At 46.1% G+C, this 23,991-nt stretch overlaps 3 protein-coding genes across 13 annotated transcripts; 2 read left to right on the top strand and 1 right to left on the bottom strand.

The window, feature by feature from the left end:
* Nucleotides 1–13: 13 nt before the first annotated feature.
* Nucleotides 14–5,848, bottom strand: LOC127070991 (DNA-directed RNA polymerase I subunit RPA1). Its single transcript, XM_051009669.1, has 5 exons — nt 5,529–5,848; nt 1,023–5,419; nt 783–938; nt 399–702; nt 14–316 (listed from the first exon to the last, which is right to left on the bottom strand). The coding sequence occupies exons 1-5, from the start codon at nt 5,704–5,706 to the stop codon at nt 216–218; spliced, it is 5,136 nt and encodes a 1,711-aa protein (XP_050865626.1). The 5' UTR covers nt 5,707–5,848; the 3' UTR covers nt 14–215.
* Nucleotides 5,849–5,878: 30 nt separating this feature from the next.
* On the top strand, nt 5,879–10,443 carry LOC127070993 (coiled-coil and C2 domain-containing protein 1-like). 7 transcript variants are annotated; one of them, XR_007784767.1, is made up of 11 exons: nt 5,879–6,073; nt 6,148–6,283; nt 6,350–6,450; nt 6,554–6,893; nt 6,976–7,743; nt 7,826–8,199; nt 8,289–8,464; nt 8,533–8,799; nt 9,259–9,297; nt 9,602–9,831; nt 9,920–9,978. XR_007784767.1 is itself a non-coding variant. In XM_051009673.1 (11 exons), the coding sequence occupies exons 1-11, from the start codon at nt 6,017–6,019 to the stop codon at nt 10,037–10,039; spliced, it is 2,466 nt and encodes an 821-aa protein (XP_050865630.1). In that variant the 5' UTR covers nt 5,879–6,016; the 3' UTR covers nt 10,040–10,443. The 7 variants fall into 7 exon arrangements, 4 of the variants coding, with proteins under 4 accessions (XP_050865630.1, XP_050865629.1, XP_050865631.1 ...); XM_051009673.1 differs by having other exon boundaries at nt 7,829–8,199; nt 9,741–9,831; nt 9,920–10,443; XM_051009672.1 differs by having other exon boundaries at nt 9,741–9,831; nt 9,920–10,443.
* A 133-nt stretch (nt 10,444–10,576) lies between these two features.
* LOC127071004 (putative mediator of RNA polymerase II transcription subunit 12) lies at nt 10,577–23,705 on the top strand. 5 transcript variants are annotated; one of them, XM_051009695.1, is made up of 7 exons: nt 10,577–15,766; nt 17,088–17,472; nt 17,673–18,240; nt 18,954–19,500; nt 19,741–20,066; nt 20,554–21,100; nt 22,041–23,705. In XM_051009695.1, exons 3-6 carry the CDS (start codon nt 18,157–18,159, stop codon nt 21,031–21,033), a joined length of 1,437 nt encoding a protein of 478 aa, XP_050865652.1. In that variant the 5' UTR covers nt 10,577–15,766; nt 17,088–17,472; nt 17,673–18,156; the 3' UTR covers nt 21,034–21,100; nt 22,041–23,705. The 5 variants fall into 5 exon arrangements, with proteins under 5 accessions (XP_050865652.1, XP_050865651.1, XP_050865650.1 ...); XM_051009694.1 differs by having other exon boundaries at nt 19,741–20,075; XM_051009693.1 differs by lacking the exon at nt 17,673–18,240.
* The last annotated feature ends 286 nt before the right edge of the window (nt 23,706–23,991 follow it).

Genomic DNA, 23,991 nt, shown 5'->3' with positions numbered 1-23,991 from the left:
TTCGCTCTGCAACGTTAAGAAAGATATGATACTTGTATTCTTTGTACAGTATATACATTATTTGCGACTTTTTTTTTTATGCAGTTCGATTTATCGCGATTCCGTCGTAAGACTCGAGCTATAGCCGTTCCAGCGAGCGATATTCCCATGATGGATAAGAAGGATCCTCCCAGGTCGAGCGATTGCCATCGCGGATGTATTCGAACGTTTCGTTTTTAAAGTATTTTCGTTAATAAAGAACATGCACCTGTACCCGATCTACAGGGTTGACCCAGCATCAATCGACTGGACGGCGACCTCAAGTCGTCTTGTTTTCCTGCGAATAAAGAGGCAAGATATAATTGTTACGATACTTGGCGAATAAAGATATAGGAAGAAAACGAAGAGAAATTTCTCACTTCGTAATATAGCGTTTCGCAAAAAATTGAGAGAACTTTCGAAACTCATTTGTTGCAAAGGCGAGGCAGAATCGTTCATGCCTTTGCGACTGAGAGGTTGAAATGTACCGTCGAACGTCATGTAATCGGCGATCAGCGACAGATGCCTGGAGTCCACCGTTATCCCGTACATCTTGAATACGTCTTTGACCTCTCTTATTATCACTTTGTTGGCGGCCTCGATCCCGTAAGTTTGAGAAATTCCATAGATGTCGTTGGAGTACAACCTGGATAAGTCTAAAACCTCGTCGTATTTGAACATTTCCTGGAAAAAGCAGCAAAACCGCGTTACGCGTACCTACGACGTCCCGCGTCTTTACCTTCGCTCGTCGCAGAGTTACTCACTATTATATTTATTCCATCGGTTTTGAGAATAGTCTCCCCGTCGGAACTTTCGATCGTGAACGCTCTCCTGATGTCGGGAGTCTCCCAGAGAATCACTTTGCCGGCTACGTTTCTGATGATCGTTGGCAGGTCTATCTTGGTCATCTTGAGCGGCAACTGCAACGCGGCGAAACGTTATCTCGTTGAACCGTACGAGAGCGTACCGGCGATACGATACAAGTGGAAGATAATTTTACCGACCCAGAATTTTAATTCGCACCACAACGATTTAACTTGGTCGTATTCGTACTCCAGCGCATACGTGTACGTATTCACTATATCCTTGCGTTTCGTATTCGCTGTACGTTTGTCGTCATTCGCGCCGCTTCTTCCAAACTCGGAACTGTCGTCGTCGTCGTCGTCGTCATTCTCCTCCGTCTCGCCTTCCTCGATCCTCGTTTCACGAGTTATCGTCTCTGCGACGTCGTCCTCGTCGTCCTTCTCGTTTCTATCCTCGACCTCATCTTCTTCCGTATCCTCCTCGTACTCTTGATTCTCTCGATGACGCGACATCGTTCGAGCGACCGTTGCGTCCGCATCTTCCGCGGCTTCCTCCTCGTCGGACGACTCGTGCTGTTCTCCCAAATCTCTCTTAACGTTCGTCGATTTGGACGCTTTCGGTTCGTCGTCCGGCTCCTCGGGTTCGTCTTCGTCCAATAAAGAATCTTCCTTGTTCCCGCGTCTCTTCTTCTCGTCCTCGACGTGTATCAGAGTACCGGTTACCTTGGCAATCTTCTTTATCTCTCTAAACATCGCCTTGAAAAAGATTTGCTCGGTTTTCTCGATCACCCGCTCTGGGCTCACCGAAAATTCGTTTTTGTAATATTTGTGGGGTAGAAATTCGATGCGCAACGTATGGATCAAACGTCTCTGAGGGAAACGTTCCATTTCCTTGTCGATTCTGATGTTCTTCAGTACGTCGGTGAGTATACACTTGGTCAATTTCTGTCGCAATTTGTTAGATCGTTTGGCGAGACTTGGCAAGTCCCTTTTGAAAGGGATTTCCATCGTGGGAGTCTTTATGGTTTTCGAGGCCATCATCAGTATCTCGCGCAGTCGAGGAATGCCCAGGGTGACGTTCATTTCGCCACGTCCCGCGTGGTGGAACGTGTTGAGCGTCATTTGCGTCGACGGCTCTCCTATGGATTGCGCCGCTAACAAACCGACGGGTTCCCCCGGTGGGCATATGGATTTCATTACCTTCATAGACAAAAGATCTCTCAGTTCGGTCTTTCCTATCGGGCGGTCGAACGATTTATTCGACGCATACTCGTCCATCAAGTTTTCCAATCTCTCCGAGAGTACCCCAAATTCTACGTCCTGCCTGAGCTTGGACGTTAGAGGATCCGGGCACCCGGTACATTGCCTTTTGTAGGACCTTCTCGTCTCCTCGTCCATTCTTATCCATTTCCTTATCAACGAAAGAGTTCCCTTACTCCTCCCGCTGTTCTCGTCGATGCGTTTAAATTTCGAACTGTTGGGATTGAAGTTGTCCGCGGAGAATAACGAAAACTCGTTCCTTCTCTTTCTATTCAACGTGCTACCGCCATTTTTCTTCGACCACTTTTTTATCTTCCTTATCGACCTCAAGGTAGACTCGTAATTGGAATCTTCCTTCAGGTACGTCACCAGATTCGGATCGACGATGACATTTCTATTGTCGACCAGGAAATCCATTTGATCCTTTTTCAAGAACGTCGAGGCGGGTACGTCGAGGCCATCTTCGCCGTAATAAATTTGAATCAAGCTACCGTCGGAATCTCTAACGGTAGAATCGTAATTAATCACCAGGCCTTCCAAATGCTTTATAAGACACCTTTGCAAGTAACCGGATCTGCTGGTCTTCACCGCGGTGTCGATCAGGCCTTCCCTACCGGCCATGCAGTGGAAGAAGAATTCCTGAGGTCGTATGCCCGTCATGAAGCGGCCATCTATGAATCCTCCCGCTCTCGGCGTTGGATCATAGGCGGGAAAACTCGGCAAGCTTTTGCCGCTTATCATCAGCGGCGGCCTTTTACCTTCCAACTCTATTTGACCGAGCAAGCAGGAGATTTGCATGGTATTTACCATGGACCCCTTAGCTCCCGACTGTACCATCAATTGCAAGTTATTGTGGGGGAACTTCTTCAAGAGTCCTGCCGGTAAGCACGTTTTGTTAATATCGTTCGTGTAAACGTCCAACACGTTCTTGTATTTCCGATCAACCTGGGCGCGAAACTTTGGCTCGGTCCTATAAGATTCCTCCATTTTTGACGATACGACGTCCGAAGGCGCATCGCCGGGCATTTCCAACAAGCTCCTTTGCATCTCTTCCCCCAATCTTCTACATTCCGATACGATTTCTTTGCGCTTCGCATCCGCGCTCGGAACTATCAAAATATCCTCGATGCCGAGCGTAAATCCATCTCGTTGTAAAAATGCCTGAAAAAGTTTACCGAAAGCGCTTAGCAATTTGCTGGAAGACGATCCACCGTACAACTCGTAAACGCAATGCACCAGACCGTAAGGGGTCGCGCCGTAATGAGTTTTGTCGAGTACGCCGCAAAGTAGCTCCCCGTTCCTTATCACGACCTCCGCCTCCGACATTTCTTCGGGATTCTTCAGTTCGGTGCCGCATTTCCATCGGCGAGCCTTACCCGTTTGCCACTGTTTGGCACCGATCTTCGCGCTCGACTTCAGATTGATTTGTGCGGTGTTCGGGGGAGTGACGTTGATAAGTATGGTCGATATTATTTGCTTGCCCGACCACAACGGTACGGGCTTCAGAATGGTCGGCGGTAACAACCTCAAGTTTCCTTTATGCGCTACCAACGCGCAGTAGACCAGCTGCATGTAGTCGGCGCGACAAAAGAATTTACCCCTCGTGGTTAAACGTACGCCGGATATCACGTGATCCTGTATAAGCCCGCTCAATGGAGTGCCGTCCTTTGGCACGAGATATTGATTGGACACGTTCGCGATCAAGTATCCCTCGCTTCTTGCGAGTTCGTTCTGCGGAAAGTGGACGTTGCATTCGTCGCCATCGAAATCCGCATTGTACGCCTTGCAGTTGGCGTAATGGAGACGCAACGTTTTCTCACCTTTCAAGATGCGCGCCTTGTGCGCCATTATACTGGGCTTATGTAACGTCGGTTGACGATTCACCAAGAGCATATCGCCGTTTTGCAGATGTCTGTGCACGATTTTAATGCCATTGAAGAAACGATTGGCCTTATCGCTGCTCGGTAGTAGACGCTTCGCGATGGCCTCCCTCTTGGTCACGTCGAAAGGGCTAAGACGTTGGACGGAACCATCTTCGTTCTCTATTATGACCGCGCCTGGATGAACATTCGGCCCGTTCAAAACCAACTGTCGCAGTTCGAGCAGATTCCAGGGTGTCACCGGTATCGGATAGGTCAATTTAAGCGCGAAAGTCTCGGGAATGCCGATCTCATCGATGTCCAAGTTCGGATCGGGCGTAATGACGGAACGTGCCGCGTAATTCACTCTTTTACCCATCATGTGCATCCTTATGACGCCCTCCTTCTTTTCGATAACCTGTTTCAATCCGTGACAATTTGCCGAATCCGGAGTCTTGTTCAATTCTCTGTCCATTAAGTGATCCACGTCCGTTTGCAACGTTTGCCACGCGTTGTGTAGCTTCTCTACGGCCGTACCGCCCTTTATTTGTTCGAAAACGATCTTTCCTTCTTCCGGTAGCCGACTCGTGTCACCGTCCTGTATCGATTGTATGATGTTCCTAAGGATGAGACAGTCCTGTATGATACTTTTGTACACTTGACTCTGGGGATGTTCGATCATTTGTCCGTGGAGAAAGTTGATGGGTCTTACTATGGGCGGCAAAACTGGTACAACGTCGAAGAAGAATACGTCGGTTGCGTACTCCGTATTTACATCGTTCAAACAAGGTATAATCACTTTGAGAAATTCTTTCTCGTTCTGCCATAACTTTCGCAAGTACTCCTTCGACTGGTCTGGCATTACGATGATTGTTTCCAATTTATTTACTACCGTATGAGACTTTACGTTCGTCGATGCAAAATTGGCGTCATTGATTTTGGTCGTCATAATCTTATTTCTTAAAATTGTAATTTTCGGTATAGCTTCTTGACAATTTATACAAATCTTGCCGGCGGTGTACTGCTTCAGGACGCCGTCGACGTAAGACTGCCACTGAGCGTTAACGTTCTTCGTATTTAAGAGAATTCCGTTGGGATCGTCGCTAGGGGTATATCTCGTTCTGTTGGCAAGATTCCTTATATAAGTCTCTATTATGTCCCTTATATATACCAGATCCGATTCGTGTACGTCTTGCGACTTTGGTTTGGCGGATGTTATCTCATCTTCCAAACCGTCTATGTCGCTGAGCAATCCCATTTCTAAGATCTTTAGTTTTCCGCGTAGCAGCATCTTTATGTGAGTCGGGATTTGCAAAGTGAAACAGTTTAAGCAAGACAGCTTGATCAACATGGATAACGCTTTGTGAAACAACGGATTGACGACTGGCATAGGTAATTCTATATGGCCAAAATGACCGGGACATTTGAACACCGTGGAGCCACACGTTGCACAAGGGTCCGAACTTTCGAGCAGAGGTCCTGAAATTTAACGATCGGACCGTATTATATACCTTACGTATTATATATATATATATATAGATACATATAATTTTCCAAATAATACCACGCGATATAGACGAGAAATTACCTAATGCTGGATCGTATAAACCACCTTTCAATGGATGGCCCAAAATATTGAACGAGAGAGGCGTTCTAATCTTTATAACGCTCAAATTTATCACATCTTCCGTTGTAAAAATCGAAAACGTCAGGCATTTCGGATCCAGGTGTTTCGGGCTCGAACGATTCTTCTGATACTTTTGCATTTTGAGAAAGATTTTTAACGTCGAGTAACGCACCAGTAACTCACTTAACCTCAAACTCCTGCTCGGCACATGGCAAACGCTTGAAGCGAATCGACCGAGTCGGCTCGAACGATGCAAGCTCTCGATTGGTCGTACGTAAATGAAATCGAAAACTCGATATATCGATAGATTACGACGACTGAGTCATTGTGTGCGAGCGCTGATGACAGAGGCAACAAATATTTTTCTGTCGTTAGCATCGATAAAAGTACGCAGATAATTTAATGAAATTTTGAAGAGTTGCAACTTTCGACGATACCTTCGTTTCGATATGTTTGGCAAAAAGAAAGAGCCAAAGGGACAGTCCAGGTCTGGAAATCTTGCTCAGGTAAAACTCCTCGATAAATTTTCGTTCGTATTACGTTTCACGATGCATTCTCTCAATGATACTTTCTTTCGAAGTATGGAATATTCGAAGTACCCGAAAGTTTGGACGATCTTGGAGGTGCAGGAGAAGACGAGGACGACGAGGATTTGGAAGCCGAATTGGCTGCTTTAACGAGCGGTGCCAGTACGTCGCTCGAACAAAAGCATAGGGGTAAGTAGGATCCTTTGTAGCTTCTTCGCTGTAACGATAACTTTATGGAAACTGTTGTCGCAACAGTTCGGAGAACGGATTCTTCCGACTTAAACGCCATGGTGTCTGAAAGCGTTAAGGACATGGACCAGGATATTTCTGACGGAGAGGACGATCCAGATTTACTGGTATGTAGAATCGTGTAGAATTGCAAGTTTCGCCGCTTTCACATTCGTAGCACGAATAAACGTTTTGTTCGCACAATTACGTGCAAGAACTTTTTAACAACAGGAGGAACTCGATATGCTTACCGAACACGAGTCTGCTTTGTCGGATCAAGAGACGAACCAGGAAGCAAACGATTCTGAGAATGGTCTTCGTAAAGAAAATGACGGTCCTGTAGGAGACGATAGGCTAAAGTTATTACGGGAAAGGCTAGAACTTTATCAAAAGGCCGAGAAGAAGGCGAAGCGAGGAAACGAAGCCGGTAAGGCCAGAAGATTCGGTAGGGGTATTAAGACGTTGCAACAGCTGTTAAAGGACGCTGAGATGGGTACTGTTATAAACGAGGCCGATATTCCACCTCCTTTACCTCCTTCGGCTATCTCCGAATTCACAGAGCGACCTACGGGTATAATTTCTTTTTTTATCTTTCGTTACGTTTCCTCCCTTGGAAGAATCTACAAACTTGTACGTCTACTTGTTCGTTATAGACGATGCCGCGTCCCCCAAAGTACCGGTGGAAGATCCTACGTCGCCGAGTCCCGAAGGGGACGTCGATTCCGAACCGAGTCCTGCGGCACCAGTTGTTCAGGTCGATCAGGAAGCATTAGATTTGTTAAACAAACGACAGCAGGAGTATAAAGTCGCTGCGCTTGCGTGGAAGAAGGCTGGTAACATGCAAGAGGCTATGAAGTGTGTAAAAGTTGCAAAACAATTTGATATAGTTATCGCGGCGACTAATGCCGGAGAAGCAATCGATTTATCCGATATGCCAGCTGCGCCAACCGGACCTTCTGTATCGGCTTCCGTATCACCTGCACCTTCCGCGTCGCCTTCCATCGAGAAAGAAGACGTTGAGGTTCAACAACGTGCCGAGCCAGATACACCGGCTCCAAATAAAATGGACGAAGTAACGGAACAACGGCATGGCTTGGAAGACGTAGAAAGTGCCCTTAAAGAGCGTCTCGACGTATATAAGCGAACAAAAGCGATTGCAGAGAACGAAGGGAATTCTTCCAAAGTTCGAAGGTACGCTCGTATTTGCAAGCAGTTCGAAGAAGCGATTAAACTGCACGCGCGTGGGAAGCCCGTGCCTCTGGACGAACTTCCTGTCCCACCGGGTTTTTCACCGCTTTCTACGGGTGTCCAGTCTAGCGTATCGGAGGGACCGAAGGAAGACGAGAGATCCAAACCGGAATCCAATTCGGAGGGAACGCCCGGGACGAATGTGCCAAGTCCACCTCCGCGAACGAGCATGGGTATTTATAAATCTAACAATAATTCGTACATTGCTTTTTCGCCATCGCGATTAATTACTCGTATATCCTTCTTTTCTTCAAGCAGTAAATAAAAATAAAAAGCACGCTACACGAGCGGATAAACAGATGGTGATGTTGCAACAACGTCAATACGAATTGAAAGAGGCCGCGTTAAAAGCTAAGAATGACGGAGATTTGGACTTGGCACGCGATTATTTGAGACAAGCGAAGGGAATACAGCCCTTGATCCAAGCCAGCATCGCCGGTCTACCGGTCGATATGAATTCTATACCCTTATCGCCAGTTGCCAAAATGGAACTCAGTGCGCACGGTTTAACCGGACAAACGGACGAAAATTTCCAATTGATCCACAGCGAAGATTGTTTGGAGGAATCCGGTGGCAGCGACGAACAAATTTACGACAACTTGGAGAACCAGTTGATCAAACAGATAAAAGTACGACGTTATAAATTCCCGTTTCAATCGACGTTTGAAATTCGATCGAAATCGAAACCTATATATATATATATATCTTTCTATCTCAGTGGTGTCTTTCTACGAGAGATCATTCGAAACAATTGGGAGACGTTCCAGGATATAACAGATGGGAACGACTCGCGTTAGGATATACCAGGGATTTGGACATGTTACGCGTTAGAAGACGCGATTCGTTACCGCCTCCGCTGCATCACTACGAGACCAAAACATACGCGATAGTTCAGTACGAGAGATTTTATTTTCTTTCTACAACGATAAAACAGCTCGAAGCTCATGTTATTTATTTTCTAGGAGTTGCACCGACTTGAACGATAGCGATATTGAAATTTCGATAATAAGAGGTATCAATTATCCGCGTGACGCGGATACTTACGTTATGTTTGAGTTTCCCTATCCTTCGGACAGTCCTCCTGCAGACAGAACATCGACGGTCAAAGGTACATGCAATCCCGAGTACCAAGCTACGTTTCCGCTAACTGGCATCCTGGATCGCAACTCGCGGCAATGTCAACGGGCATTCAAACGACACGCTCTCAAGTGTCAAGTTTGGGCGAAAGGGTAAAGTTTACGTTTCCCTTTAAAAATGATTTATTATTTCATTTGATTTTATTTGATTTTCCTCAATAGGCATAGATACGATAGTGATTTTGCTTTTTCATCGATTCGTTAAGCAGTCGAATCGTTTGTTCGAAAGATGGGAGAGAGAGAGAGAGAGAGAGAGAGAGAGAGTTGCGTTCCATACCATATGCGTGTCTAATAATTTACAGGCTATAATTTGCAGCTCCTAATAAGCAAACATTTTCCACTGGCTAGAGACGAATGGTCCCCTATTTCTCTCTCCTGGAGTTTTTTCATTCCCTGTGTAAACTTTCCTTTCGAGGTTGATTGCGCTTAATTATCGAATTTTATTGAAAATAGAAAATATGAAAAATCTTGGACGTCGAGAAAATTCCAATATACTTACTCACTAGTCGATATTAGATTATTGCAGTAAATGGATTAGGACGTTGCTTACAGATGCTCGCTGAACCCCATCCTGTGTTGCACTCATCCAAGGTATGAAATTTTCATACTCAAGGAATACAGATCTCTTTTCTTTTATTTATTTATTTTTTTTTTTTTTCGTTTGCTCGATGTTCAATGCGTACGAGCAAACAGCTTTGAACGCGTAGTCGTTCTCACGGTGCTTTGAAATAAGTGCTTAGATACGATCGATTCGATCGTCTCGCTTGGCATAATTAGAAACGTTTCATTTCACGTAAGCTTGATTGTAAATCGAGACAGTAAATTATCAATCGATAAAAGACAAATGTAAAACGTTCGTTCTCAAATATTCTCCAACTTTCGTATGCTGCGTCAGATTCTCGAACGTGTCTTCACGAGCATTTACGAGCAAGCTGTAGCAACGTTACGACTATTGTGCTGCATTATTCGAACGACTTAGATCTTTTTAACGAAAATCCCGTCGTAACTCAATCAATACGTTTGTATCGTTATAGAGGATTTTTCAGAAGCGATAGTTTGCTGGGTACCGTGACGGTAAAATTGCAATCGCTCGAGATGCAATGTATTCTACACGATTCGTTTCCAGTAAGTTTCTTCAATCCACATCGTACGATCGTAAAGTCGACGTTACACTCCCTATTTCATATTTCATAATGCGACCTCTTTGTGGCAGTTGATGGAGGGGAGGAAGCCAACGGGAGGAAAGCTCGAGTTGAAGATACGTCTTAGAAATCCGATTCTCACGAAACAGATAGAACAAATAACCGACAAATGGTTGATCATCGACAACTGATGCCTTCTCGTTTCGTCGAAGAGAAATCGACGGAATGCACTCGTATTTGATTCGGCAAGATGCGCACTGTGGTTTTTCTACGTAAATGGTAGAACGCGTGGTTTCTCTCAGCCAGCGATATTATTTATCTCGCAAGCGAACATGTAAATGTGTAATTAATCGATTATCTTACTCTCGTAGATAGACGAATACGTGTATGTAGATAAGCCCTTTTTTTTTAAGCCTATCTATTCCGTTATACTTCGCTTGTATATATTATATTATAAATATGTATCGAATGTACGCGTGTGATATAAGAAACGATAATGAAAAGTTTGCGATTGCATTTAATTGCGTTTATACGAAAAGAATTGACAAAGTTCTATGAATAAACGAATCTTTATGGCACGTTTCTACGGAAATAATATGAACTATGGTTACTTTATATCTCGCGATACAAATTTCGATCTCTCGGGGGTCGGGTTCCTCGAAGCTTTGAAATTAAAGACGACGAACGATTCTGCCCGAAGTAGACGTCCGTGCGTGTGCCTGTACGTACACGTGGGTACGTAGGGGACGTAAGCCCTTGGAAAGAATTGGCAAACACGTGCATCGTTTGATTTACACGATTCGAGAAGGAACGATTCGCGGGATTAAAGCTGAATCGACATTTTCCAGAGAACAATACATCCAGGTGAATCCCCACTAACAAACTATTGTCCGATAATCGCCCGACTCTGTCTCTTTTCAGCTAGCTGCGCTACGATTTAGAGATTCCACGCGCGAATTTAATCAACGATCGTGTTAATCGCTGCAAGAAAATTATCTTTTCGGATCGCATGCGTTTCCAATCGCAAATAGCGAAACGAGTGACATCGAGTAATGATAGATCGATTTAGTTGGACGTCGCATTCGCAGATGTCGAGTTAAAGTGTTACGAGTTGAAAAGGGGGGAAAAAAGAAATGCAGGAGAGCGCGAGCGCCCGCAGCGAACTCCGAGTTACGTATCGATCGATCGTACGTACGAATGGCCGATTGGAAAACAGCGGGATCTATTTGCCAATTAGACTATTAAGAGCGATCGAAAAGGGCAAGGGCCGCACGCGAGACCTGGCGAAATTCGCCGCTGGAAGAAGAGCGAGCGAATATCCAACGGGATTACACGGTCCAGTGCAGAGTATTTGCCGAGCATATACATACCGCGGTAATGTTGACCTTTTGCCAGATCCATTCTGCGTGCAAATTAACGATGTTTGCTCTCAACCCTTTCGCCCTGTCTTGATTCTACCTCTTCTCCGTTCTCTCGACCCTGGCGCAACCCTCTCCTAATCTCCCCCTTCCCCCCCCCTCTCTCTCTCTTATTTTTCGCCGCTGCGTCCGCTCTCCTTATTTAGCTCCTAGACGAATTTTTTAGTCTCGATCGTTTCTCCTGCGAAAATATCGGAGCGACGCGTTTGGATCGCGTCTGAAATAAAGCAACAAGGAGAATTGGCCTTGTGCAATGAAAATGGAAAGAATGTGCCACGTGGAACGATATACGTGTATGTATATAAATAGCGAAAGCGTAGAAAAATTGCAAGGTCCGCGATAAGATAGCCTTTGAGAAATGCAACATTTCAAAGATAACGTTTCTTTTTTCCTCTTCGTATCGGATCGCTTAGGATATTGCAAAATTGCTTAACGAGAAGACCAATTAAAATATTTTTCTTTAGACAAAGTATAACAACGTTAGCGGCGATTAGTCGACTCTGCGAGAAGCGATGTATCGGAGAGCTCTTTGACACAGTCATTGAAGATAATGAAATTAAGAAATTTCATTTTTTCTTTTCTTTTTCTTTCCTCCTCTCTTATAAAGCAGAAATTTTTCTCGCGAGAGATCGGCTGGTAAAGTTCGCACATTTTTTAAATTCGTCGTTCGACGTGGCGAACGCGTGTCTCTTCTTTTTCCAAATCGGACGCTGCAAGACGCGGCGGAGTCCGATTACGCGATTTCTGCTTATGCCGCATACTGCCGGACGTGACGTCACTGGAACTCACGGCCGTGGATCTTGGATGCCAGGTGTGACTTGACACCAGAAGCTTCTCCGTTCCCTTCGACTCCTTCCCACGCGAAACGTATGAAAATATATCAATGCGAGTAACACGTTCGTTAACGTTGGTCTCGCTTTATGATCCAGGTTGTTACGAATCGTAAACGATAGCCCTTCCTTCGATCGTCGGTACATTCCTACTGGAAATGGAATTAAGAATCTCGTCGATCTTTCCGAGCTCGCATTAATCGTCAAAGGAGGCATTACCGAGATGCGAGTTGGGAGAGCTCGTTCGCGAGAGGTACTTTGGAAGGAGGAGACGATATAACCCGAAACCCGAACGTAACGCGAATGCCTTCGTCGTGATACGACACCTCGATTGTGCCGATCTAATACATTCGAAGGCAAACCCAACTAGGTACCGAAGTACTTCCGCGTAAATATCGCTTTACTAGCGCGTAACGGATCGTTGTTACATAATGTTTGTAACCAACGCTACAGATATACCGGCCTCGTTCTTCTATAACATCTTAATGTTTCTTTCAACGTTAAATCGATCCAATTTGCTCCTTCGAGCGAGCAAATCGAGGCTGACGCAAGCGAACGCTCGGATGATGGAGTAATATTTTTACGGATCAAACGTATCGTTGTGCTTCCGTGCGAATAATTTTTTTAAGCGAAATTCACGAAAACTGCCCACGCTCTCTTTCCCGTTTTATTCATAGTCGGGCGTATCGTCGAACTATCGAGAACGGCGGTCGAGCGGCGAATACTCCACGTGGAGAAGTAGAGGTACGTACGTAGAAAGCGGATTTCGAGGAAGACGATAAGAGGGAGAGAGAAAGAAAAAGCGGAGGCTATTAAATCGAATAGCTCCCGCGAAAGAAAGGGAAGCAACGATTCTTTCTTGCGATCGATTCTCGTCTCTTTCGCTTTTTTCTCGTCGAGCTGAAATAATAAAGTGCCGCTCGTTGATAACGTTCCGGTGACGAATATGACGGCACTTCCGGCACCGAGCCGGAGATCACCAAATGCGTTTGCTTCCGTTTCGTATTCTTCTCGCGCGTTCCGCATCGTGGTTTACGTCCGTCCCAAGTCGCCTTCCACCGATTATCTCTTTATATTTACTCGGCCGACGCGATTCTTTCTCATCGAATCAAATAGTTATCTACCTCCGTCGATTGATAGTTCGCTCGATGATTTACGCCGTGAATACGAAGCGGATCGTCGATGCGCAAATCTCGATCGTTGACGAACGATCGGCCAACCGTTTCGTACCATTACACGCGAGACGAACGCGTTTAATTATCGGCTAATCCTAAGCGATTTTTTAACGAGAGATAGAGAGGGGGAAGGAGCAGGAGCTTTCGGTAGAAATCAAACAATTGGGGAAAACACGAACGAAATTCTCGCGCGATCTTTAATATTCGTCGTCGAATGTAGGGATCGCGGCGATTTGATCCTGGAGATGACGAACGAACTCGAGGAGAGTAAGATAAACTTTTTTCGTCTCGCTCTGAGCGATCGTTAGGTCCTGTCAACCCCCATTTAAAATCGTAGAAGGACCGAACTGTTGTCAATGAACGTTATGTTTTTAATCGCTGCGACACAAATAGCGAGGATTCGATTGTTCGCGAAGCCGATGCAAAGCGATGATCCGAGAATAATTGAGCCACCGACGGCAAACAGATTCGTAAGAGCGAGAGAGAGGGAGAGTATAAAGTACGAGCTAGGGGTTGGCGAGTCACAGGGAGAGGGTTGTTCTCGACTACCGCTCGAAGACCGTCGCACGATCTCTACTTCATTGTGTCATCCGTCATCGCGCCACGAACAAATGAACGTCTCAACGGTTGCCAGACAAATGACTCGAGGATTATCCTTCGAATGTGCTCTCTGTGTGTGTGTGTGTGTGTGTGTGCGTGCGTGCGCGCGCGTGTGCGTGTTTCCCTTTCGTTTCTTCGTCTTCCTTTCGTCATATCTCTTTCTCTTGATATTTTATAGTCCTCTCCTTCTCTCTTTCTCGTTTCATCCGCTCGCGAATGGAACGAGGGTGTAGCGTTTCCTTCGAAATATCGGCCGTGGCCACTCGATCACCGCAACAGTTTGCGCATAGACCTCCGAGATCGTATCCGAGGCATTATCTCGATTCATCTTCGAGTCTCGAAGGAAGACCAAAGCGATGCACGCTCGACTAACGGTATAAACGTCCGACTTCCGACAAGGACCACGGCTTCCAAGACGAAGCACTCTTTTATCGCGAATAAATGACGAAAGATTCAGATTTAAATGGATATATATATTTTCGCGGCTGGTCAATCCATGAGTTTTCTACTTGCGACGAGTAGTCGCTGTAGAACCGCTCTTCGCTATACGAACGAAGCGCTGTCGCTAAGAGAAATAATAATTTATTCATTGGATAAGCGGCAAATATCATTTATACTCTTCCTCTCTCTTACATATACGAGATATAAATTATATATTATTCTGCGGTAGATCATATCGAACGTTCTTAAATCGAAGAATTTCTCTTGTATCATATCGCTGCAATAATTTGTATCGTATCGTCGTCGATGGCGTCGTCTCTCGGAAAAGAGAGAGATAGAGAGAGGGAGAGTTGTGGGTGTTAGGTGAGTATAGGTGGGTTCATCGGTAGGTTGGCTCGCTGGCTGACTGCTTGGTATCGATGTGCAGCCTGGCAAGCCGGCTATGCTGGCTCAGCACTCTCCCTCGTTCCTCCTCCGCTACCCTCCTCATCCGTTCTCCTCCTCCTCCTTCTCCACCTCCTTCTCCTGCTTCTCATCCCCCGGCTCCTCTCTCTCTCTCTCTCTCTCTTTCTCTCTCGTGCAGCTTTACTCTCTTGGTCCTAGGACAGCCTCGGTCTCGACATCGTCCCGAAACTCGTCCATAAACTTAACCTTCTTAGAGCCATCGAGCCTACTCGGATGACTTAATTTCTACGACGAAAGAGCAATGACCAAGAGAGAAAAGAAAAAGGAAATGTCGTCGTAAGAGTTAAATTAGAAAGTAATGGATCATCGAGTCATTTTTTAGGGTCATCGTCGGAGAGTATCGACTTTAATTCGATTTTTAAAGACGATGTCGGATTCGTTTCGAGGCTGATGCAAAATAAATATCGGCTAATTGATATTAGTCGCCAGAGCATATCTCGTTCGTCCAGGGCGAACAACTCTTCTATCGTATAGGTATACACGAAGATCGGATAAGTCTGTAATTTTCTGACCAGTCTTCCGAAATCTTGAATGCCGATGGATAAACGAGTCCGAGATTGGCATTGGAGTTAAGACGAAAAGAACGATTCGTCGGATTTCGACGAGCGAAACTTCTCTTTCTCTTCGTCCTTCTCTTTGCCTTTCGAATGCAATTGCCGTCGTAAATCTCGCGGTAAAGTTTGTTGTGCGGCAATACCACGGCCAGACTTTCCTCTCTTCCGAACGATACGATAGATCGGTCTCTTGACCTCGCGGTATAAAGATTTAATAGCATCGCGAAGTCAAGCGAACTTATTCGCCTTTGACGAAGATCGATCTCGCCCGTCGACATAGATATCGAGCAAACGTCGTTCGGTTTGCATCTTCCGATTCGATTGTCCTTTTCTCGTTCTCGTTCGTGGAATCGTTCTCTGCAAGGACTCACCGAGAACGTCTTCGCTTTGCTAGGATTACCACGAATTATATCCGTTCATCGACGTAGGCCATAGGTAGGTATATTTTTATTTCTTCGTCGAATAATTGATCCGAGCTCAGCTTGGAAACGTGTGCTTCGAGCGCGTAGGTCTTCGTCCAAGTCGCATCTTGCCAATTTTTTCGTTATTATCGAAAAGTACGCACGATTGGTCGATCGAATTCTTTCACTAATTAATACGATCGAAGCCCTTTCGAAAAAAATAAGCATCGAGTTTCTCGCTTTTAAAGTCGAACGTCGAGCTTGGTATCGTGGAAAATTTCGCGATCGCGTCGAGAAATCGTGCGCGGCGGTCTCGTACGAGGGAAAAGAGGAGCAAGAGGACGAGGAGGGGACCGAAGGATGTCGGAGGTGCAGCGTCGACAAATTCCTCGCTCAAACAAAATGGCCAATCCTATCGGCGTTGTTCCTTCTATTTCGGCCCTCGCCGACATTCGCCCCGTCTAGACCAACAAAATTTTCTCCGATCTCTCGTCACCTTCTTTTCTCGTCGGATTAAAGCACGGATAGGACCTTAAAGATTCGAGCCTTAAGAAATAGTACCGCGAATGATATTAGACGCATCTTGTTTGAATTCGATTCGATTAGACGCTCGTAAAGGATTAGAGACAAAATGGCCAAGATCTTTGGTATCGTGCTCGAGAGAGAGAGACAGAGAGAGAAGGAAGAGAAGCGAGGGCTTGAGAGGTAGAGGTGCGACAGCGAATAAGGAAAATTTGATATTCATGAAGTATTTTAAAGTCGTGGCATCTCGGAAATGGGTAGGAAGAAGGGCTAAAGGTTAAGACCCGTGGACGTCTGCGGAAAGCTATTTAGATACGAGGCCGCGATTTCCTCTTTTCCCTTGTCCTCGCGAATCACCGTCTCTTCATAAACGCTTCGTGATCCTTGAGCTTTCTCCTCGTTCGCGCGAGAATACGCGCGCTCCAATTTTATCGTTCGTCCTTTACGTGAAATGCAGAAAAAGACAGACAGACGGAGAGAGAGAGAGAGAGAGAGAGAGAGAGAGAGACAGAGAGAGAGAAAGAGAGACTATTGCGATACGACTTTCATCGAGCGAGTCGATCGAGATAAGTAGATATATCGAAACGATGCTACGGGTAACCTACCGAGGTTCCTATACATTTGTACTCATCTTACAATTTGCCTTAATTTGCGATTCCGTATTTGAAGCTTTGCATGCAAAAGTTGAAAAGTTTTCATTTGAATAATTCTCTCGAAAGTGAGGATACGGAAGTAAAAGTATTCACCGTTTAAAAAACTAAAAGAACGGAAGAAGAAAGTCGAAATGGTGCATCGCGCGACTGAGACTTTTTGATTAAAGTTAATATTTCCAGAGACGTCGAAGTGGTTCCAGTTAGGTGGGCCACCCTGTATATAATATAAGAGTTTTTGGAAAAGAGGAACGTTCCCAAAGAAGCAAAGAAAATAAAGAAGAAAGGGGAAAAGAAGAGAAAAGAAGAGAAGAAGTGGTTGGAAATGGAAGGAGTCGGAGATAAGGGGCGTGAGCAAATGGCGGCAACCGAACGAATCCCAACTCGCGTGGATCGTTTGGGGTGGTCCCAAAGAGCACGCCCACCCTAACGGTGACGTCACCAAGTGACATGCGCGCCAATGTCATGTCACCCCCGTCACGTTCGGCGCGTCGCGCTGCGCTCGAGCGTATCGGCCACCACTCAGATAACGGAGACACCGACGACGACGCATCTCTCTGCTCTGCCGGTGCGCATCCCTCTCTTTTTTTTCTCTTAATGTCTCTCTCTCTCTCTCTCTCTGTCTGTCTGTCTCTCTCTCTTCTCTCTCTCTCTGTCTCTCTCTCTCTGTGTCTCCACTCGTCTCTCTCTCTCTCTCTCTCTCTCTCTCTCTCTCTCTCTCTGTCCATTTCTTCGTTTCGCGTTTTAATATCGAAATATTTCTCGAAGTGAAAACGACGCTCGGTTCTCCGCGTATTTCGGCGAGCAAAAGTCCTGCTCGGAAGGCTGAGGAGAAGGATTATTATTTGGCGGGAAAGAGGAAACGTCGAGTGGCATCGAAGTGCGAGGAAAAGTGTTAAGTGTCGACGACGACGACGACGACGACGACGACGACGACGACGACGACGAAAATCATTCCGTTCGTCGATCGAAGGAACGCATCTTTTAGAAGAAACCGTAGAAAGTGTCGGTGCATCGTTGATTCAGACTCACGTGGATCTTCTGCAGCTCTTTCCCTTTTTTCTTCTTTTTTTTTGCTCGAGGGCTGTAAAGAAAAGTGATCACGACGACGTTGGAAACAGCGACGAGTTGTCAAGGAGGTGCCGGAGGAATACCCGTTGTCACCGAGGAGACGCTCACGTATGCAGCTGCAACGGACGCGGTAGAGAAGGTGGAGGCGCAGGAGGTGGAGGTTGAGGTCGACGAGGTTAAGATGGAAGCCGAGGACCATCTAGCGAGGGAATACGTCCAGGAGTTTGTCCTCGATCATCTCGATCCCGCCGACGTCAAGCGAGAGGTGCTCCCCTTTTCACTTCTTCGATCTTCTTTTTTTCCGCTTTAGTTTCCCTTCTTTCTTTTTGTTCTTTGTTCGTTCGTTTGTTCTTTTTTTTTCTTTTTTTCTTTTTTTCTTTCAATTCCCCTTCCTCCTCTAAAACCCCTTCCGAAGGACATCGAAAAGGGACGTGTTCGCCGCAAAAATAGTAAGAAGAAAGGAATATTTTTAAACAAAGTCGGACGAGTCGCTGAGATGACTCGAAGGAATCGTGTATTTGCCGGCGAACGCACGTGCTCCCCTTCGCGAAACGTTGAAGAATGAATCTTAAAGTTGGTTATATAACAGGAATTATCGATGACGTTGCAGCATGTCGCACGGTCCGAGTATTACGTTTGTATATCCTTATCTCTCTGGTACCATTCATAAAAGTTGAAGTTCATTAGCGAAGTTCAAGAGATAATGACGGTATCGCTGCTCGCTCAATTACAGCGTATAACGTCATAAACTTTTAACGACTCTCTTTCTTTCAACGTTCCAACGTTATTATCGATCGTGAGATCGATCGATTACGTTGTACCGCGCGAATATCACTGTTGTTATCGTACGCGCGTAATATCCGTTGTAGAAAGCGGCGTAAGAAATGAATTTCGAGCGTTTGGGACACCGTCTCCTATCGGTACATCAATCTATTCGGATAACGATTACAGCTCGCGACGTTGGGTCTTTGGTTTCAGGTACGAATGGGTTCGCCGAACGTGATGGTGAACGGAAGCGTGGTGCAAATTCCGGGACAAGTACAAGCTCAGGGCCTGGCTCTGGCGCCGTTGACGCCACCGGCTCACGAGTTAGAGCAACCTCATCCGTTGTACGGGCAACCTCATATACAGGTGCAACACGGGGTGCTGGTGAAGGCACCACCCGGTGGTGCTCCACATTTGACGACCCTTTCGCATCCAGGCACACCACCGGACACGCCGCCGGTCTCTGCCTCTCCACCCCCGTTGCAGCTGCATCGCGCCGAGCGAGATCCTCGCGAACGCAGCGGACTCCTATTGCATCTGCAACAGCCTGGATCCATATTGCAAGATGACATGCAAGTCGGTCCCGGGGTCGGCATGGGCTGGCTCACCCAATCCCTCAGGCAGGAACCGCTGGATCTGAGACCTCACTGTCCTCAGGAACAAGCGCAGGAACCTCATCACGAGGGTTGGTCCTCGTCGACCGCGAACCATCATCACTTTCAGGAGCTTCAACACTTGCCTAGACATACCAGGCATCCCGGTAACGTCTCCTTTACTTGTTCCACCGTCGTAATTTCTTTCTTAGATCGAAAACAATAGAAATTTATGATCCGTATCACGCTCGGTGATAAAGATCTCGTCATAAACGACATAGATATCTATGGGTTAGATTATGCGATATAGCAGAGAGAGAGATTCGTCGGATAGATCGGACGACGTATCAGATAACGCGACCGGATAAAAGAATTTAACGACGAGAGAGGCTCGTTATCGCCCACAGGTGGGTACATCACAATGTCCAGTCACATCGAGTACTATGGCGGTCCAGGTTCAGGCGGCGGGATGCTTCCCGCGGGCGGGGGTGTGATGCAGAGCATGGAGGATAGCATGCAAGGGATGCCCATGCAACCGGGTAGACCGTTGAGCGTTTGCTCGGTCAGTTCTTGTGGAGCCAGTGGTCCCAGTCCTGCTCACAGAACTGCCAATGGACTTTACTCGAGCTGTGGACCGGCCAATTCGCAGGAGGAGCTCATGAACGACGAGCTCCTCATGTCGCTCTCCGTACGCGAATTGAACAAACGCCTCCATGGTTGCCCGCGGGAAGAGGTGAGTCAGGTCTCTCATTTTTTCAAGCACGCGATCGACCTAACGCGGCTCAAATCTCGATCGATCTTTCTGCTTTTCGATCGCTTTACCGTCAAGACACGAGAACGGGCTAATTCGATCATTTGACTTATCACTGTCCGTCTCGATCGATCGGGAATTTAACTCTGTCGCTTTTAACTTGACTACCTCGAGAACCGGACAAATTTATACTTTCGACTCGTTCAAATCGCGACGTCCTAAAATTGACAAATACAATTTGATCCAAGTTGAAACTAGGAAAAGGACACGATCGTGATTTTTTCCCTTCCGCGTAGACTACGAAAGTCAATGGTTCTCGAGGTGGTGATTTCTCTATAAAATTGTGCGAATGCGAGTGCGATGTGTGTGTGTGTGTGTGTGTGTGTGTGTGAGAGAAATTAGATGACAGAAAAGTTAAGCCAAAAGTGGACGAACGAAAACGTTATAAGCGATCGATCCTCTTGCGAAGGTCGTCCGTTTGAAGCAAAAACGTCGGACTTTGAAGAATCGGGGATACGCGCAAAACTGTCGCAGTAAACGACTACAGCAACGTCACGATCTCGAGACGACCAACAGTAATCTACAAAACGAGCTTCAACGAATGAAGGTCGAGTTGGCTCGGACCCAGCAAGAGCGGGATCTCTACAAGCAACGCTGTGAAATATTGAGGGCTCGTCAAAGTCATCATCACAGTCACAGTCACAATCATCATCAACAGCAAGCCCCTCAGCCGACCCAGCAGCAGCAGCAGCAACAACAGCCGCAGCAGGCTCAGCAACAACATCAGTCCCAGAATCAACATCCTCAGCAGCAACAGCAACCACCGCCGCCGCAGCAACAACAACAGCCGCAGCAGCAACAACAACAACAACAACAACAACAACAGCAACAGCAGCAACAGCAGCATCAACAACAACCGGCACCGGCCAGCCCGGAGGTCTATCTATGACATCGACAGCGCCGAGGAGGCGCTTGCTGGACCTGAACGATTATCTCGATGTCGAATCCTTGAGCCGGTGAGTCGATCGAAACGTTTCGTTCTTCCTCGCTGGGGTATAGTAAACGGAACCGATTAAAGAACTGGCGACCTCGTAGATATTTCGTAGTAAAAGACACGCGACTTTGTGGGAAAATTCCGGCCGAGCGTTATCAACGCATAAAAATTCATTAAACCGGGAATCACGTCGCGCGCGATAGCATCGCCGGCCGGGACCCGTTTAAAAACGTTTACGCGCGGCACGCGGAAAGATGTGCGACGAGATAACGACGGACGCGACGGCCGACGTTAACGCCTTCGTAAAAATTATTACATCATCGTTCCGCGAGCGTTACAGGTTTATCATCGTGGTCGTTGAGGCCGCGTCGTCGGCTCGGGTCGGTCTGGCCCCGTCCCGTGCTCCGTCGGAAAAGTAAAGAGATCGATGCTGCCGTAAACGGTTATATCGTTGCCCTTTTTTTCCTTTTTTCCAGTTTGCGGCGATCCACTTGCGAGATACGAACGACACCCTTTACGTGCTTCGTAGCGATCTCTGCTAGGATACCTTTGGAACGATCGAAACAGTTTTCATTAAGATTCGATTCGCGTATTTTCACGGATAAATGAAAAAAAGCGTCGCGGTTACTCGCTTTAACGACATTACGGTCGAGGTCGATTCGGGGTCAGCATTTAAATAAGATTAAGCCCGCGCCAAGCAGCTTTTCCGGATCGGATCAACATTGTAATCCCTCGTTGCTTCCCACGGGCCAGGACACCTTCCATTAGAAATTTACGTTTCAAGCGTGTGCGACGTGTCGACGCGTGGTGTTAAACGTTCCTTAAAAGTCGATTAAAAAATCAACCGATCCGAAACGTTCGTCGGCAAATTTTCAAGGCGTTGGATCGTTCTCTCTCTCTTATCCTTCTTCCTTTTTTTCTTTTTCATCGCTTGTGGTTTCTCGATAATTTTCTTTTTACAGCTTCTCGAGAACGATCGTGGATCGAGAAATGGGATTGAAGATGGAAGGAAGGTGCGAGCGATACCTCTGAGAGATGGCGTTATCTCGACGGCGCGCCTCGATTCCGAAAAACGATAGAAGCGAGAACGCTCTATGCGTGCGTGTATACACGTTATAAAAAAGGTTTATACGAGGATAGATGGCTTTCGGTTACTCTTTTTCGTTTTTCTTTTCACGACGCTTCGTTGTGCGTTCTCCTCGTTCCTCCGTCGCGCTCGAATCTACGCAGTCCGCATGGAATTACGTTCGATACGAAGAAAATTGATGAAAACGGTGCAAAAGGGACGAGACGGATTGGCGTTTCGCGCAAGAGGAACGGAGAAATAGGAGGATAGGACACTTATAATTGAGTTAAGCAAAAGTGTAGAATTAAGGAACGCGAAAGGAATATGAACGGATTTCTTTTCTTTCTCTCGCTTACTTTCCAACGAACGCCGACGGCTCTTTTCCCCCGAGTCTGGCGTTCGAGCTACGTGTGTACATATTTACATTCATCCTACATTGTTTATGTAATATATGATCGCGTCGCTTTGAAGAATAGCCTATCGATCGTCGCGAGGCCATCGTCGACAGTATTTTTCAAGACTATCGCGAGCAAAAAACTCGCGCTCTCTTCTAACGTCAATTTTACTTACGATTAGGGCATTCACGGAAGTTTCGATACGAGACACGAGTTCGTCCCGTCTCTTCTTTCTCCTTTCTCCATCTCTTTATTATCGTTTGTATTTTTGTTATCGTTTCCCTAGACGAGATTGTCTATTCGCTTTATCTCGACGTTAGTCTCCCCCCCCCCCCTCTCTCTCCCTTTTTTCTACTTTCTTTACTCCTTTTAACTCTATTTTACCTATATCTAGATCGATCTGTCTCTTCCGTGAGTCGAATAGAACGAAAGAGAAGGGCGAAACTTTGATCGTTAATATATATTATCGCGTAATTAGATCTCCCGCGCAAAGGGCCGAAAAACAGGCATACATCGTTTTAATATGACTATGGCACAAAAAATAATCGGTATACGGTATACCTGTACGGTATTTCTCTACGACTTGGCTTCTTCGATCATGGAAGAAGGAAAGACTAAGGAAGGAAGAAGGATCTCCATCTCCATCTCGATTCTACAAATTGGACAGAACGAACGAAGAAGTCGAGCGATTAACGTGCGTTAGACGATGGCGTAACTTTGACTTTTGAGGAGAACGACGATCCTTTTGCGTGAGAAGGACAAGGTAAGAAAAACCAGGGAAATATTCAATTCGACGAAATTTCAAAAACAGGACGAAATTAAAGAAGAAAATAAAGTGAAAAATCGAGTCGGGGCCAATGGTCTTCGTCTATTCAACGAAAACGCTTACCTACGCGCAAAGCTACGCCACCGATCCTAATTAGAAGAATATTATGCATATAAAAAAAGTATATATATATACATATTATATATATATATATATATAAATATATTATTGTTTTCTCGTACGGACCACGCTCGGCCACGACCCCACGGGCCGAAACTTGTCCGATTCGATTTAAGAATGTTTTAATTCCCGTTACATCGTCTCTCGTGTGTACATAAAAGTAATTATTATACTTCTTATTATAAATAAACGTCGACACAGAATCCGACAGTTTCAGATAGCCGACGGAGTCGTATTATTTCGAAACATCCAAAACCATCTCCCTTGACCGCTAGCTCCCGTCGATATGACCCGTTGACCGCTAATTTTAATCAACGCGATTGATTAGAGATTAGAGATAAACGAGAAAGATTTAAGGAGAGAAGAGGAGGAGAGGAATGAAAGTAAAGAAAGAAAAATCGAGGACTCGCTTCAGCCGAGCGATTCGCATTTCGCACGAAAATCGTGGATTCAGCGTTTCGTTTGAACCCACGCAACCGAGAGAAGGGAAAAGCCCTCTTTGCGCT

Source organism: Vespula vulgaris, chromosome 20 (genome assembly GCF_905475345.1).
Source record: "Vespula vulgaris chromosome 20, iyVesVulg1.1, whole genome shotgun sequence".
Lineage (NCBI taxonomy): Eukaryota > Metazoa > Arthropoda > Insecta > Hymenoptera > Vespidae > Vespula > Vespula vulgaris.
Note: the sequence above shows the minus strand (reverse complement) of the source record. Positions and strands in the feature narration are given on the sequence as shown.

What these genes read in the sequence shown, in the direction of transcription:
- LOC127070991 (XM_051009669.1), bottom strand. Translation starts at nt 5,706, where the DNA reads ATGCAAAAGTATCAGAAGAATCGTTCGAGCCCGAAACACCTGGATCCG. An exon ending in CCGATGGAATAAATATAATA is followed by an intron (nt 703 to 782) that starts GTGAGTAACTCT and finishes TGCTTTTTCCAG; the next exon opens with GAAATGTTCAAATACGACGA. An exon ending in GCGAAACGCTATATTACGAA is followed by an intron (nt 317 to 398) that starts GTGAGAAATTTC and finishes CTTTATTCGCAG; the next exon opens with GAAAACAAGACGACTTGAGG.
- LOC127070993 (XM_051009672.1), top strand. Translation starts at nt 6,017, where the DNA reads ATGTTTGGCAAAAAGAAAGAGCCAAAGGGACAGTCCAGGTCTGGAAAT. An exon ending in GGTCTGGAAATCTTGCTCAG is followed by an intron (nt 6,074 to 6,147) that starts GTAAAACTCCTC and finishes TTTCTTTCGAAG; the next exon opens with TATGGAATATTCGAAGTACC. An exon ending in GCTCGAACAAAAGCATAGGG is followed by an intron (nt 6,284 to 6,349) that starts GTAAGTAGGATC and finishes TTGTCGCAACAG; the next exon opens with TTCGGAGAACGGATTCTTCC.
- LOC127071004 (XM_051009692.1), top strand. Translation starts at nt 17,365, where the DNA reads ATGTCATGTCACCCCCGTCACGTTCGGCGCGTCGCGCTGCGCTCGAGC. An exon ending in TAGACATACCAGGCATCCCG is followed by an intron (nt 19,501 to 19,740) that starts GTAACGTCTCCT and finishes TATCGCCCACAG; the next exon opens with GTGGGTACATCACAATGTCC. An exon ending in CGCGGGAAGAGGTGAGTCAG is followed by an intron (nt 20,076 to 20,553) that starts GTCTCTCATTTT and finishes CCTCTTGCGAAG; the next exon opens with GTCGTCCGTTTGAAGCAAAA.